Raw genomic sequence first — 16,095 nt, forward strand, 5'->3', positions numbered from 1 at the left:
TACTGAATGGGCAAAAACTGGAAGCATTCCCTTTGAAAACTGGCACAAGACAAGGATGCCCTCTCTCACCACTCCTATTCAACATAGTGCTGGAAGTTCTGGCCAGGGCAATCAGGCAGGAGAAGGAAATAAAGGGTATTCACTTAGGAAAAGAGGAAGTCAAATTGTCCCTGTTTGCAGATGACATGATTGTATAGTTAGAAAACCCCATTGTCTCAGCCCAAAATCTCCTTAAGCTGATAAGCAACTTCAGCAAAGTCTCAGGATACAAAATCAAGGTGCAAAAATCACATGCATTCTTATACACCAATCACAGACAAACAGAGAGCAAATCATGAGTGAACTCCAATTCACAATTGCTTCAAAGAGAATAAAATACCTAGGAATCCAACTTATAAGGGATGTGAAGGACCTCTTCAAGGAGAACTACAAACCACTGCTCAATGAAATAAAAGAGGATACAAACAAATGGAAGAACATTCCATGCTTGTGGATAGTAAGAATCAATATCGTGAAAATGGCCATACTGGCCAAGGTAATTTATAGATTCAATGCCATCTTCGTCAAGCTACCAATGACTTTCTTCACAGAATTGGAAAAAAACTACTTTAAAGTTCAAATGGAAATAAAAAAGAGCCTGCATTGCAAAGACAATCCTAAGCCAAAAGAACAAAGCTGGAGGCATCACGCTACCTGACTTCAAACTATACTACAAGGCTGCAGTAACCAAAACAGCATGGTACTGGTACCAAAACAGAGATATAGACCAATGGAACAGAACAGAGCCCTCAGAAATAATACCACACAGCTACAACCATCTGATCCTTGACAAACGTGACAAAAATAAGAAATGGGGAAAGGATTCCCTATTTAATAAATGGTGCTAGGAAAACTGGCTAGCCATATGTAGAAAGCTGAAACTGGATGCCTTCCTTACACCTTATACAAAAATTAATTCAAGATGGATTAAAGACTTAAATGTTAGACCTAAATCCATAAAAACCCTAGAAGAAAACCTAGGCAATACCATTCAGGACATAGGCATGGGCAAGGACTTCATGACTAAAACACCAAAAGCAATGGCAACAAAAGCCAAAATAGACAAATGGGATCTAATTAAACTGAAGAGCTTCTGCACAGCAAAAGAAACTACCATCATAGTGAACAGGCAACCTACAGAATGGGAGAAAATTTTTGCAATCTACCCATCTGACAAAGGGCTAATATCCAGAATCTATAAAGAACTTAAAGAAATTTATAAGAAAAAAATCAAACAACCTCATCAAAAAGTGGGCAAAGGATATGAACAGACACTTCTCAAAAGAAGACATTTATGTAGCCAACAGACACATGAAAGAATGCTCATCATCACTGGCCAGCAGAGATGCAAATCAAAACCACAATGAGAAACCATCTCACACCAGTCAGAATGGCCATCATTAAAAAGTCAGGAAACAACAGGTACTGGAGAGGATGTGGAGAAATAGGAACACTTTTACACTGTTGGTGGGACTGTAAACTAGTTCAACCATTGTGGCAGACAGTGTGGTGATTCCTTAAGGATCTAGAACTAGAAATACCATTTTACCCAGCCATTCCATTACTGGGTATATACCCAAAGGATTATAAATCATGCTGCAAAAATCATGGAAGTACCCCAAATGTCCATCAATGTTAGACTGGATGAAGAAAATGTGGCACATATACACCATGTAATACTATGCAGCCGTAAAATAGGATGAGTTCATGTCCTTTGTAGGGACATGGATGAAGCTGGAAACCATCATTCTCAGCAAACTATCTCAAGGACAGATAACTGAACACTGCATGTTCGTACTCATAGGTGGGAATTGAACAATGAAAACACTTGGACACAGGGTAGGGAACATCACACACTGGGTCCTGTCATGGGTTAGGGGGAGGGTGGAGGGATAGCATTAGGATATATACCTAATGTAAACGAGAAGTTAATGGGTGCAGCACACCAGCATGGCACATGTATACATATGTAACAAACCTGTACATTGTGCACATGTACTCTAGAACTTAAAGTATATAAAAAAGTTAAACTTCATTTTTAAATTATAAATATTGAAAAAGGATCAACTGTCAGTATACTAATTAGTTATTTTCTGCTGTCTATTAGAAATGTATGAATTTTAAAAAACAGGCATATTAAAGAGTTAATATTTCTTAGAAAGTCAGCTCCTCTAGTGCATTTAAAATATAATTCAGTTAGTCTAGCTAGTGGCCTATGTATCTCATGTAGTTTTTCAAAAAAACAACTTCTGGATCCAGTGACCATTTGAATGGTTTTTCATGTCTTGATTTCCTTCAGTTCAGCTCTGATTTTGGTTATTTCTTGTCTTCTTCTAGTTTGGGGTTGATTTGTTATTGCTTCTCTAATTCTTTCAGTTGTGATGTTGTTAATTTGAGATCTTTATAACTTTTTGATGGAGGCATTTAGTGCTATGAATTTCCGTCTTAACACTGCCTTAGCTGTGTTCCAGAGATTCTGATATGTTGTAACTTTGTTCTCATGAGTTTACCTGTGTAACAAACATTCACGTGTACCCCTGAACCTAAAAGTTTAAAAATTAAAAAAAAATATAATTGAACCTGTAAGCACCTAGTTTATAGCATTTTTTGTAATGTGATTTATAAATACTCTATCAACCTTTTACAGAGTCTGTCTCCTCTAGAAAGTGAGTTTTACTCTTTGAAATCAGGAATAGGTGAGGACCTGCCACAGCAGTAACTAAAGAAGAAGTGAAGTGTTGCCTCATTTATGTTTAGAAACTATCAGAAGTGCTTTTTTTTAAAAATTACGTGCAAAGATCTTAGATCACACCTACGTTTCAAATACCAGAAATTGAAATGAACTGTTTATGGTATTGGAGAACCAAAGAACTTAGTTTTAAGTAAGAAGTGTAGGCAAAAAGGCAGTAGTCCATTCTATGTTCAGTTGTCTTTGAGGTAATAAAACTTAGTAACAGTTTGTTAGGTAAAGGATACATAAAAAGCACAGTCCCTGTTATGTAATGTTTGCAGTTATAAAAAATTTGATTAGCAAATCTTGCTTTGGTTTAAAAAGGAGTTCGTTTTGTGCTTCATAAAACATCTCGAGCAGAAAATCTTTATGACTTTATGTTAAATGGTAGGAAAATATTAGGAAGAAATCTGTCACTTTTGTTAAAAATTGTAGCAGGGTAACATTTAATCTTGGGACTATCTGCTTAGTTTATTAATTACATAAACAGGTATCCCTGTTGTACTACTAATGACTAAATTCATCTTTTAAAGAATAAGGCTTAAGTGAGAGAACATTGAAACAAAGTCATTGTTGGTCCAAATGATTTGCTTCATAGTTTCTTAGTAATTAAAGCTGTTTCCTTTTTGGAAGGGAGCCATATTTCTAATAAGAGATTAGCTTGTTTCTGCACAGTGAAATTTGAATATGAGTATTTGCTTTTTGTAGCTGTGAAATGAGACTTTTTAACTAAGCATGATTAATTATGATAGGTGAATAAACTATGATAATTACATCTTTAAATCAGATACATGATGTATAATTCCAGAGGTCTGACAAAAATATCAAGTTGAAAGAAAATATCGTCAAAGTTCTTGGCTTGTCATTTATAAGCTAGAATTAAAAATCATTACACAGATCACAGATGTTAGATATCTCCAAAGATGACTTAGAGGAAGATAATAAGTACCTGATCATTTAGATATTTTATTTTTCAAGTAGTCACTTAAAATTTCAAATTTTTGACCTTGGGGAAGGGGCAGCTGTGGACACAGCTTCAGCAAACTTAAATGTTCTTGCCTGCCGGCTCTGAAGAGAGCAGCGGATCTCCCAGCACAGCACTCAAGCTCTGCTAAGGGACAGACTGCCTCCTTAAGTGGGTCCCTGAACCCCGTGCCTCCTGACTGGGAGACACCTCCCAGCAGGGGTCGACAGACATCTCATATAGGAGAGCTCCACTGGCATCTGGCGGTGCCCCTCTGGGACGAAGCTTCCAGAGTAAGGAACAAGCAGCAATCTTTGCTGTTCTGCAGCCTCCACTGGTGATACCCAGGCAAACAGGGTCTGGAGTGGACCTCCAGCCAGCTCCAGCAGACCAGCAGCAGAGGGGCCTGACTCTTAGAAGGAAAGCTAACAAACAGGAATAGCGTCAACATCAACAAAAAGGACTTCCACTCAGAGACCCCATCCAAGGGTCACCAACATCAAAGACCAAAGGTAGATAAATCCACGAAGATGAGGAAAACCCAGTGCAAAAAGGCTGAAAATTCCAGAAACCAGAACGCCTCTTCTCCTCCAAAGGATCACAACTTCTTGCCAGTAAGGGAACAAAACTGGACAGAGAATGAGTTTGGTGAATTGACAGAAGTAGGCTTCAGAAGGTAGGTAATAACAAACTTCCTCCAAGCTAAAGGAGCATGTTCTAACCCAATGCAAGGAAGCTAATAACCTTGAAAAAAGGGTAGAGGAATGGCTAACTAGAATAACCAGTTTAGAGAAGAACATAAATGACGTAGCTGAAAAACACAGCACCAGAACTTCTTGACACATACACAAGTATCAATAGCCGAATCGATGAATCAGAAGAAAGGATATCAGAGATTGAAGATCAACTTAATGAAATAAAGCGTGAAGACAAGATTAGAGGAAAAAAAAAAACAAAAGAGAATGAACAAAACCTCCAAGAAATATGGGACTATGTGAAAAGACTGAACCTATGTTTCAATGGTGTACCTGAAAGTGACAGGGAGAATGGACCAAATTGGAAAACACTCTTCAGGATATTTTCCAAGAGAACTTCCCCAACCTATCAAGACAGGCCAACATTCCAATTCAGGAAATACAGAGATCACCACAAAGGTGCTCCCTGAGAAGAGCAACCCCAAGACATGTAATCATCAGATTTACCAAGGCTGAAATGAAGGAAAATATGTTAAGGGCAGCCAGAGAGGTCAGGTTACCCACAAAGGGAAGCCCATCCCCATTAGTCTTAACAGCGGATCTCTCTCAGACACCCTACAAGCCAGAATAGAGTAGGGGCCTGTATTCAATATTAAAGAAAATAATTTTCAACCCAGAATTTCATATCTAGCCAAACTAAGCTTCAAAAGCGAAGGAGAAAATCCTTTAGAAACAAGCAAATGCTGAGAGATTTTGTCACCACCAGGCCTGCCTTACAAGAGCTCCTGAAGGAATCACTAAACATGGAAAGGAACAACCAGTACCAACCACTGCAAAAGCATACCAAATTGTAAAGACCATTGATGCTATGAAGAAACTGCATCAACTAACAGGCAAAATAACCAGCTAGCATCATAATGACAGGATCAAATTCATGCATAACAATATTAATCTTAAATGTAAACAGGCTAAATGCCCCAATTAAAAGACACAGACTGGCAAATTGGATAGAGAGTCAAGACCTATCAGTGTACTGTATTCAGGAGACCCATCTCACATGCAAGACACACATATGTTTGAAATAAAGGAATGGAGGATGATTTACCGAGAAAATGGAAAGAAAAAAGCAGCGGTTGCAATTTTCATCACTGATAAAACAGACTTTAAACCAACAAAGATAAAAAAAAAAGGCATTACATAATGATAAAGGGATCAATACAGCAAGAAGAGCTAACTATCCTAAATATATATGCACCCAATACAGGAGCACCCAGATTCATAAAGCAAGTTCTTAGAGACTTACAAAGAGACTTAGATTTCCACACAATAACAGTGGGAGACTTTAATACCCCACTGTCAACATTAGATCAATGAGACTGAAAATTAAAAAGGCTATTCAGAAAAAAAAAAAAAGGATATTCAAGAGTTGAACTCAACTCTGGACCAAGCAGACCTAATAGACATCTACAGAACTCTCCACCACAAATCAACAGAATATACATTCTTCTCAGCACCACATTGCACTTATTCTAAAATTGACCACATAATTGGAAGTAAAACACTCCTCAGCAAACTCAAAAGAACGGAAATCATACAAACAGCCCCTCAGACCACAGTGCAATCAAATTAGAAGTCAGCATTGAGAAACTCACTACAAACCACACAACTACATGGAAACTAAACAACCTGCTCCTGAATGACTGCTGGGTAAGTAACACAATTAAGGCAGAAATAAATTAGTTCTTTGAAACCAAAGAGAACAAAGACACAATACACCAGAATCTCTGGGACACAGCTAAAGCAGTGTTTAGAGGGAAATTTATAGCACAAAATGCTCACAGGTGAAAGGGAGAAAGATCTAAAATCAACACCCCAACATCACAATTAAAAAAACTAGAGAAGCAACAGCAAACAAATTCAAAAGCTTGCAGAAGACAAGAAATAACTAAGATCAGAGCAGAACTGAAGGCGACAGAGACACGAAAAACCCTTCAAAAAAAATCAATCCAGGAGCTGGTTTTTTGGAAAAGATCAACAAAATAGATAGACCGCTAGCCTGACTAATGAAGAAAAGAGAAGAATCAAATAGACACAATAAAAAATGATAAAGGGGAGATCAGCACTGATCCCACAGAAATCCAAACTACCATCAGAGAATATTATAAACACCTCTACGCAAATAAACTAGAAAATTAGAATAAATGGATAAATTCCTGGACACATACACCCTCCCAAGACTAAACCAGGAAGAAGTTGAATTCCTGAATAGACCAATAACAAGTTCTGAAATTGAGGCAGTAACTAATAGCCTACCAACCAAAAAAACGGACCAGAGGAATTCACAGCCGAATTCTACCAGAGGTACAAAGAGGAGCTGGTACCATTCCTTCTGAAACTATTCCAAATGATAGAAAAGAGGGAATCCTCCCTAACTCATTTTGTGAGGCCAGCATCAGCCTGATACCAAAATCTGGCAGAGACACAACAAAAAAAGAAATTTTCAGGTCAGTATCACTGATGAACATCAATACAAAATCCTCAGTAAAAGACTGGCAAACCCAATCCAGCAGCACATCAAAAAGCTTATTCACCAAGATCAAGTCTACTTCATCCCTGGGATGCAAGGCCCTTTCAACATATGCAAATCAATAAATGTAATCCATCACATAAACAGAACCAAAGAGAAAAACCACATGATTATCTCAATAGATGCAGAAAAGGCCTTTGATAAAATTCAACATCCCTTCATGCTAAAAATTCTCAATAAACTAGGTATTGATGAAACATACCTCAAAATAATAAGAGCTATTTATGACAAACCCACAGCCAATATCATACTGAATGAGCAAAAGCTGGAAGCATTCCCCTTGAAAACCAGCACAAATTATTTATAAACTCTTTAAAAGGATGCTATAACATTTTTAAAAATATAAGCATATTCTAAGTTACAACTGTGTACTAGGAGGGCACCACACATCTTTTTTTTATAGACTTTAAAAGGAAAAATATTGAAACTAAGAATTTTTGTTTTTGTTTTGAAAAATTACAGGATCTCACTCTGTAACTTAGGCCAAGTGCAGTGGTGCAGTCATAGCTCACTGCAAGCTCCAGCTCCCAGGCTCAAGTGATCCTCCTCAGCTTCCCCAGTAGCTGGAACTACAGGTGTCCACTGCCATGCCTGGCTAATTTTTTTCTTTTTTAAAGTAGAGACTGGGTCTTGCTATGTTATGTAGGCTGAAGAATATTTTCTTTTAACAATGGTAAAATACCCATAACATAAAATTTACCATCTTATTCATTTTTAAGTATATAAACTAAAAATGTTACAACTTTATAAGGTAAGGATTAATTCATATGAGTCAGTAGACAGTTATATATGTATCTTTATATACCATTAAGAATAAAGCCACCATGAAATTGTTTACATTTGTTTTTCAGGTCATTACTTCTTTTTATGTGGAGCGTGGAGGAAATGCTATGTCCTTCATGGGAAAAGGTGTTACAAAGAGCACCATTCTTTGCTTGCTTCACTTATCCCATGAGATGATGGCCCAGGCTGGGAGCTCGGTGAGCACATTAAAGCTGTCTGTCTTCTGAACATTTGCTTGAAAGGGAATGTGCTGTGTCCAACACATTTCAAGCATATAAACTTGCTACATGAAAATGTCTCTTTTGACTTTTCTTTTTAGGAAACAAGAATGATTTTTGACTAGAATATTTCTTAGAAGTTGTATATTAACAAATCTGAATCTTATTTGAAATTGATTAAAACGTGCATTCACTGAAAAACTACATTTTGTCTACATTATAGGAAAAATAGCTTCTGTCAAAAAATTGTTATGTTTAACTTTTTAAGGAGAAACAGATTTTTTTATTTGCCTTGTTTTGGCTGAATAATGGATTAAAACCAAGTCTAAAATAAATTTTTACGTTGTTTTCATTAAAAATTCTTGTTTTAACCTTCCTGCATTTTATTTTTAGAAACTTACCTAAAGTATTTCTGTTTCCCTTTTTTCCCTCTAGGAGTGGATGTCACTTTGGTTCTTGCCTTTGGGTAGTCATAGTGAAGAATATATTCCTACTCAACAAGGATTGGCTTGGTTGATTCCATTGTGGGTTGATCGGGACCCAGAGGTGAGTGTGAAGGAGAATCAAATGTATTGTGTTTAGATTAAAAAACAAATGACATGAGGCCAGGTGCGGTGGCTCACGCCTGTAATCCCAGCACTTTGGGAGGCCGAGGCAGACGGATCACGAGGTCAGGAGATCGAGACCATCCTGGCTAACACAGTGAAACCCCGTCTCTACTAAAAATACAAAAAAATTAGCTGGGTGTGGTGGCGGACACCTGTAGTCCCAGCTACTCAGGAGGCTGCAGCAGGAGAATGATGTGAACCTGGGAGGCAGAGCTTGCAGTGAGCCGAGATTGTGCCACTGCACTCCAGCCTGGGTGACAGAGCAAGACTCTGTCTCAAAAAACAAACAAAAAAGACACAAAACATATATGCATATACCTACTTATATTATGGGATTATTGTAGTGACTCTACCTTATGTTTTATTTAAGCTCTGTTTTAGCCTAGGCCGCCATCACAAAATACCATAGACTGGGTGGCTTAGACAACAGAAACTTCTTTACTCATAGAAGTTTTGGAAGCTGAAAGTCCCAGATCAGGGTGCTGGTACAGTCAAGTTCTGGTGAGGGCTCTTCTTTGGCTTGTACACAGCTTCCTTCTTGCTGTGTATTCACGTGGCCTTTCCTTGGTCCATGCATGTGGGGCAGGGGAGGGAGGGGTGGTATAGGGACAGATTTGTCTTTTTTTTGTTGTTGTTGTAAGTTTACCAGTCTTACAGAGATAGGACCATTCCTTTATGATCTCATTAAACCTCAATTATCTCTTAGAAACCCTATCTTCAACTGTAGTCACTTGAGCATAAAGGCTTCAACGTATGAGTTTTGGAGGGATGCAGTTCAGTTCATAGTTTTCCACCCCTGAGCCCCTGAACTTCATGTTCTTCTTCCATGCAAAATGCTTTTATTCTCCCTTAACAACCTCAGAAGTCTTAACTTATTCCAAAGTCAACTGTAAAGTCTAAAGTCCAAAATCTCATCTAAATATCATCTAAACCACATCTGGGTAAGTCTCCAGATACAAACCCTCCTGAGACAGAATTCTTCTCCAGATGTGAACCTGTGAATCCATACAAGTTATGTGCTTCCAAAAGATGATGGTAGAATAGACATTCCCATTCCAAAAGAGAGAAATAGGAAAAAAGGAAGAAGTGATGGGTCCCAAGCAAGTCCAAAGCCTAGCAAAGCAAATTTCATTAGATCTTAATGCTCAAGGATAATGTTCTTTGGCTTGATGCTGTGCCTTACAGGCCCACCAGAGTGACAGCATCTAGATGGCTCTATGGGGTGACCCCATCCCTTTGGCTATCTTCAAGAGTCCCGCCCGTAAAGCTGTCTTCAAGGGCAGCCATATTCCTGAAGCACTGGGCAGGGTCATCATTCTGGACCACCGAAATCAGAGAGGTCTTTGAAACCAAGGAGAAAAAGCCATCCCCCAGTCCTGTGGTGAGATTCGCAGCCTGGTGATCTCTGAATCATTTTTTGGGTCATTCTTAACTTTTCATTGAAGAATACAGTAGTCCTCCCTTATCAGAGGTTTCATTTTCCAAAAGCAGCCTGAAGATCAGTAGTAGCCAAACCCTCCCTCACGATGCCTACATCATTCACCTCACCTCATCTCTTTATGTAATCATTGTATCATCTCACATCATTACAAGAAGGCTGAGTGCAATACAATAAGATATTTTGAGAGAGAGACCACATTTATATATTTTTTATTATAGCATATTGTAATTGTTCTAGTTTATTTTTAGTTATTTTTGTTAATCTCTTACTGTGCCTAATTTGTAAACTTTACCATAGATATGTGTGTGTAGGAGAAAACATAGTAGTTATAGGGCTCAGCACTATCTGTGGTTTCAGGCATCCACTGGGGGTCTTGGAATGTATCCCTCCCATGGATAAGGGAGGGACCACTGTAGCACATATTTGCTTACAGAATCCAGGAAGTCCAACAGCTTTCCTTCATTCTCTGCATCTTTCTCTGTCCTCTTTAGTTCAAACTGGCAATGTCTTTGCTGATATAATCTCATCTCTATTCCTGGCTTCTGCTGAGATGTCTGATTAAGTCCATGAATTGCACCCGTGATCTCTTTCTTAAATGGTTATTCAGCCACACCCTCCATGTTCTCTGTAGAACAAGCTTTCTCATTTTTTTTGCACAGATAGGCTGAGAATTTTTCAAATCTTGTTCTTGTTTCTTTTTGCTTACCCATTCTTAATTCCTTCTTTAATTCATCTCTCTCCCTTTGCATTTTGCTATAAGCAATCAGAAGGAACCAAGCCAGTTTTTCAACACTTTGCTTAGAAATCTTCTCAGCTAAATATCCAATTTCATTGCTCACAAGTTCTGCCTTCCACAAAACACTAGAACATGACCACAGCTTAACCAGTTTTCTTGCTACTTTATATCAAGGATTGCCTTTCCTCAAATAACCTTTTTTAAAATAACACCTTCCTCATTTTTGTCTGAGATCTCATGAGAATTACCCATGTCTACATTTCTGGCATCCACCTCAAAACTCTTCTAGTCTCTAACCCATTACCCAGTGCCAAAGTCACTTTCATGTGTTTAGGCATTTGTTTCAGCAGCATCCCCACTCCTTGGTACAAAAATCTGTATTAGTGTGCTCAGGCTTCCATAACAAAATACTATCATCTGGGTGGCTTAAAAACAAAAATTTATTTCTTACAGTTCTGGAGGCTACAAGTCCAAGATCAGAGTGTCAGCATGGTTGGTTTCTGGTGAGGGCACTCTTCCGGTTTACAGAGGGCCACCTTCTCACTGTGTGCTCACATGACCTCTCTTTGGAGCATGCACATGGAGAAAGATTTCTCTCCTTCCCGAGGCCACCATTCCTAGTGCAATAGGGTCCCACCCTTATAACCTCATTTAACTGTAATCACCTAATAGCTCTGTCTCCAAATACAGTTTGGGGATTAGGGCTTCAACGTACGAGTTTTGAGGAGACACAATTCAGGGCACAGCACCCTCATTTTCAATCAAATTTGTTCGAGTATAGATTGAAAATATAAAAGAGAAAATGTTATAGTATCTATTTCCTTCAGAAGAGTGGAAAGTTATTGGAGAGGCTTAGCCGTTTTGAAACAGTTGAAAAGGATCTGGAAATTATAGACGTGCAACATTTAAGTCTCATGTAATGAAATTAAATTGAATGCAAAAAATTGCATTTGCATTACAATACACAATTTTGTATTATTTCTTTCCAGTTTTAGCCAGTTGTTTACTTTTTTCAAGCAAAATATGCTCTTATAATAAAATCTTACTTATAGAAATATTTGAAATACATTTTTTAGTCACATTGAACTTGGACTTACTACATGACCATTTTATGACTGCATTTTTTAAAAACTTTATAGCTGTCATTGAAACTATGTTTTTGGGTTAGAATTCAGAAATTTACCAAAACGTGTGGCTTGAACAGCAGTGGTTCGACAGCAAGCATATTATACCACATCAATCTTATTTGGAAACATTTTTCTCTCGAAATAACTTTTGAGGAAAATACAAAATGCCTTGTAAAATGATAATTGCCTCTTTGTTTTGAAGTTTTAAGAAAGTTAAAATCATTTATTTGGAAGAAACACTAAAAAATTAAGAAAGGTAGAGCAAAGAATAGCTACCTTTTTTAAGAATGAAGAATAAATTGAAATTGTGTTCATAAAAGGTATGTGCCCTATGCTTTCCCTAGAAAAAGGCTTGCAAACTGTAATTTTTATGTATCTTTTTATACCCAGTTTTACTTTGCTTTGAAATTTGCTTATATTTAATTTTTCCTATATTATTGCTTTCTTGAATCATGGAATGGAGGATGCTGTCTTCTATAGATGTCTCTTATAATTTAGGATCGTAAAACCAATGGCATATTTTTAAAAGTATGATATTTATGTACCAGAAAAACTAAGAATTCATGTTAGGAAAAAGGCTTATTTGATTCAACAACTTTCTCTTTAATTTGAACAGGTGAGATTCACTTCACTGGGATTAGGATCAGCACTGACCACCCTTGAAACTGGCTGTGTGGCCTTAGCAAACAGTTGTCAGAACATTTCCGGTGGGCTCTGGGGAACTGTGGTGAACATTCTTCTGGACCAGTCAGAATGTAGTATGGTACGCCGGGAGGTATGTCTGTCTTTTCTCCTTTTTTCCGTAGAAATTCTTTGTGATAGTATCCGTAAGTGATACTTGACTCCCGCTCAACATGGTGGACTGACCACTGACCATGATCTCTCCTGCCTGTGAAAACCCAAACAAAATGACAGTAGAGGATTTAAAAGGTATTCATGCACAGGAAAAACTGGAGTCCTTCCTTCCGATAAGATAAAATCAGAATATACTATATTTTAATGTGAACTTTTTTTATTATGCATTGACAAGTAGTTCACAGGAAAAATTACTTTTATATTATCTCAGCATTTATGGGTCTCTGATATTTATGAAGCTTTAGTATAGATAAGAGGCTGTCAAAATAACTCTTTGTAGTATTTATCATATAATATGAGAGGGAAAAATAAACCCCATTTTAATTCTTTCTGAATAGCTTGTGGTTTTTTTATTGCTGCTTTTATTAAAGTAATGCTTCACTTAAATGGTTTTAAAACAATAATCAAATTGTACTTAGAGACTTACGAAGAAAAACAGCAGCTCCTGGGTCCACCATTAGCAGTCGCCAGTTCCAAGCTCAAAAGGCTAGTTTTGTTGCTATTTGCCTTCATGTTTTTAAGTAGTGATGTTTATATTTATGGCTGCTTCTTGATTTATCAACTTTAAAGCTTTTCCATCACTTCTAGTTATCATGGTTGGAAATGTCAGTTTCTTAGAATCCTCTTGTTAATCCTGTCATTCTCCCATTATGGTTATATCATCTTTCGTTAAGCAGACAATCAGTGCTCCTATTTGTATGATTATTTAATTTGATCATCTTCAGGATCTAGTCAGTCAAGTTGGACATTTGTGGTTTGTATTTCTAGTTAGCAAGTTTTTATTGAAAGGAGTCTGTATAAGAGAAGGGAGAAAGCGGGGCAGAGGGTGTGTGTGTGTGTGTAATCTGAAAGGGGATAGTAGAAACCTAAAATTATGTTTCTTAAATGCTACCAGAATTGTCTATGTTATACAAATCATTTTTTAATAAAGCTGAATTCTGAAATAGGAAAAGATATATTTCCTGATGAAATAATTTCATATACTGTTAGGTCATTACCTAACAAGGTCATCACCTAACAAGAAATACAGTTTGACAATTCTCATAATGACCTCTCAGCATTTGCAGTTGACCAGAGATATGTCTTTTGCTATTACATCACAATATATTGGTTATTTCAGAGATGACAACAAGATGGCAGTATTGACCTTTTTTTTTACATTTTCAGGCAGCATTTATTCTTCAGAATCTCCTTGTAATTCCAATGCCTACAGAAATTATAAAGGATTATACTTGGCAGGTGGGTGATTTTAAACAATTATAAACCTAGTAGATATTTCTAATTAATTGGTGATAAATTTTCTGTATAAGTAGTATATTTCATTATTGATGAAACTATTTTAAGAGACAAGGGTCTCTTAAAATAGAATGTAGAATTTTTTCTTATGCTGACCATACTTAAAAATTCTTCTCTGTAGTGTTCAAAATAATTTAAAACAAATAATATTAGTTAACATATGTTTACTATATTTTAGGCACCCTTCTAGAAATGTAAGACATAGTAACTTGTATAATTGTTTGAATTGTGAACTGCTACTATCCTCATTTTCTAAGCTTAGGAACTTTTGCATAGAGAGTTTAAATAGTTTGTCCTAAATCACACAGCTAGTCAATGGTACGCCTTTGCTTTGAGTCTAGGCAGTCTCTTACCCACTTCGCTATATTACTTCTCTAATTTAGTAATAATAAACAAATTTGTAGATAGTTAAATATGTGTTGATGTTAACATCTTTTTTTCCTTTTCTAGATTAGTGCACAGTGCGGGTTATAGTTTATCTTGCTTTGGTTTCTGTTGGGTTAACTTTCTGTTTCATGTTCTGAATATCACGTCAGTAAATAGTTACCTAACATATTTATAGCTTACATTAAAAAAATTCTAGTTTCATGGGATACATGTACATGTTTGTTACATAAGTATATTGCGTAATGGTGGGGATTGGGGTTCTCGTGTACTCATTACCCAAATATTGAACATTGTACCCAGTTAGGTAATTTATAACCTCAGCCACCTCCCCCACTCCCTCCTTGGGAGTCGCAGTGTCTGTTATTTCTATCTTTATGTCCATGTGTATTCATTGGTTAGCTCCCACTTATATGTGAGAACATGCAATATTTGATTTTCTATTTTTGAGTTAGTTTACTTAGGATAATGGCCTCCACCTCCATCCGTGTTGCTGCAGTTTTAGGTAATTTGGAAGATACAAAAGTAAACTTACTGGGGAGATAAGATGTGCTGTTTCTGTCCTTTTACCTATCCTTACATTTTCACCTTATAGGGATATATTTATCATATTGCTACACCTCACTCCTCAGAATCCTGTATAAATCTAAGGTTTATTTTTAAGTTTTAATTAGACTATACCCTTAGAGGAGTTAGTGAGACAAGCTGAACTGTAGCAAGGTCAAGTTTCCTCACATGACCCGAAGCATGAATCCAGGTGGTTGTCGAGGCCCAGGTAGCATTTAACTCTTGGAAGACTTACCTCTCCAAACTTTACAAACCCAGGGTAACCCTACCAGTCATCGTAAATCCCAGGCTTGTAATTTGCTCGTAATTTCTTTAACGTTGCCTTCTGATAATGGCTGCTTATCTACTATCCATGTTGTAATAAAACCAAGAGACAAAACTGGAGGGAATATGCAGGATTAATAGTTAATTAATAGTGTAGTAGTTTTGGTACCTGTTATCCGGAGACTACATTTTAAAACATGTTGTTTTTGGCTCAAATACAAATCGTCTCTACTCCCATTGTTAAACTAGTGACCCATGTACATGGATATACTTGGTGATGTACTACCAATGAATTTTTAATTATTGAAATAAGTATAAAGGCAGACTATATTAAAGTTACATTAAAGTTCCTGGGACATTATGTTATAATACAGAACCGTATGTAGCTGTTCATATTTTTCTCTTGGAAATTAAATAGTAAAGTTCCTGTTTGTTGCTGGTGGCATGCTTACTGCAGTTTGTTGGTTTTGTTATTCTCCAGTCTTCATCATGGAAATCATTTTCTACTAAAAAGTGGAAAATAGTGATTTAAGTTAGCTTTTGGAGTTTTGGCCTTGCTAAGTTGGCCAAAATAAAAAAAGTTGGAGAGCCACTGCTGTCCCAAACAATACTTGATTACAACTTTTGCTAGTCGTTTTTTTTTTTTTTTTTTCTTTTTTTTTTTTCTTATTATACTTTAGGTTTTAGGGTACATGTGCACAATGTGCAGGTTTGTTACATATGTATCCATGTGCCATGTTGGTTTGCTGCACCCATTAACTCGTCATTTAGCATTAGGAGATACACCTAATGCTAAATGA

General features: G+C 36.9%; 1 protein-coding gene across 5 annotated transcripts in view; it reads left to right on the forward strand.

The window, feature by feature from the left end:
• Positions 1 to 16,095, forward strand: part of RTTN (rotatin) — a 217,094-nt gene that overhangs the window by 119,398 nt on the left and 81,601 nt on the right. For all 5 annotated transcript variants that reach the window (XM_032152076.2, XM_058438269.1, XM_058438270.1 and 2 more), the window contains 4 exons: positions 7,868 to 7,996; positions 8,453 to 8,563; positions 12,546 to 12,704; positions 13,952 to 14,023. In XM_032152076.2, coding sequence (XP_032007967.1) covers positions 7,868 to 7,996; positions 8,453 to 8,563; positions 12,546 to 12,704; positions 13,952 to 14,023 — 471 coding nt within the window. The remainder of the gene's footprint in view (positions 1 to 7,867; positions 7,997 to 8,452; positions 8,564 to 12,545; positions 12,705 to 13,951; positions 14,024 to 16,095) is intronic.

This window comes from Hylobates moloch, unplaced genomic scaffold (genome assembly GCF_009828535.3).
Source record: "Hylobates moloch isolate HMO894 unplaced genomic scaffold, HMol_V3 SCAFFOLD_5, whole genome shotgun sequence".
In the NCBI taxonomy this organism is placed as follows: domain Eukaryota; kingdom Metazoa; phylum Chordata; class Mammalia; order Primates; family Hylobatidae; genus Hylobates; species Hylobates moloch.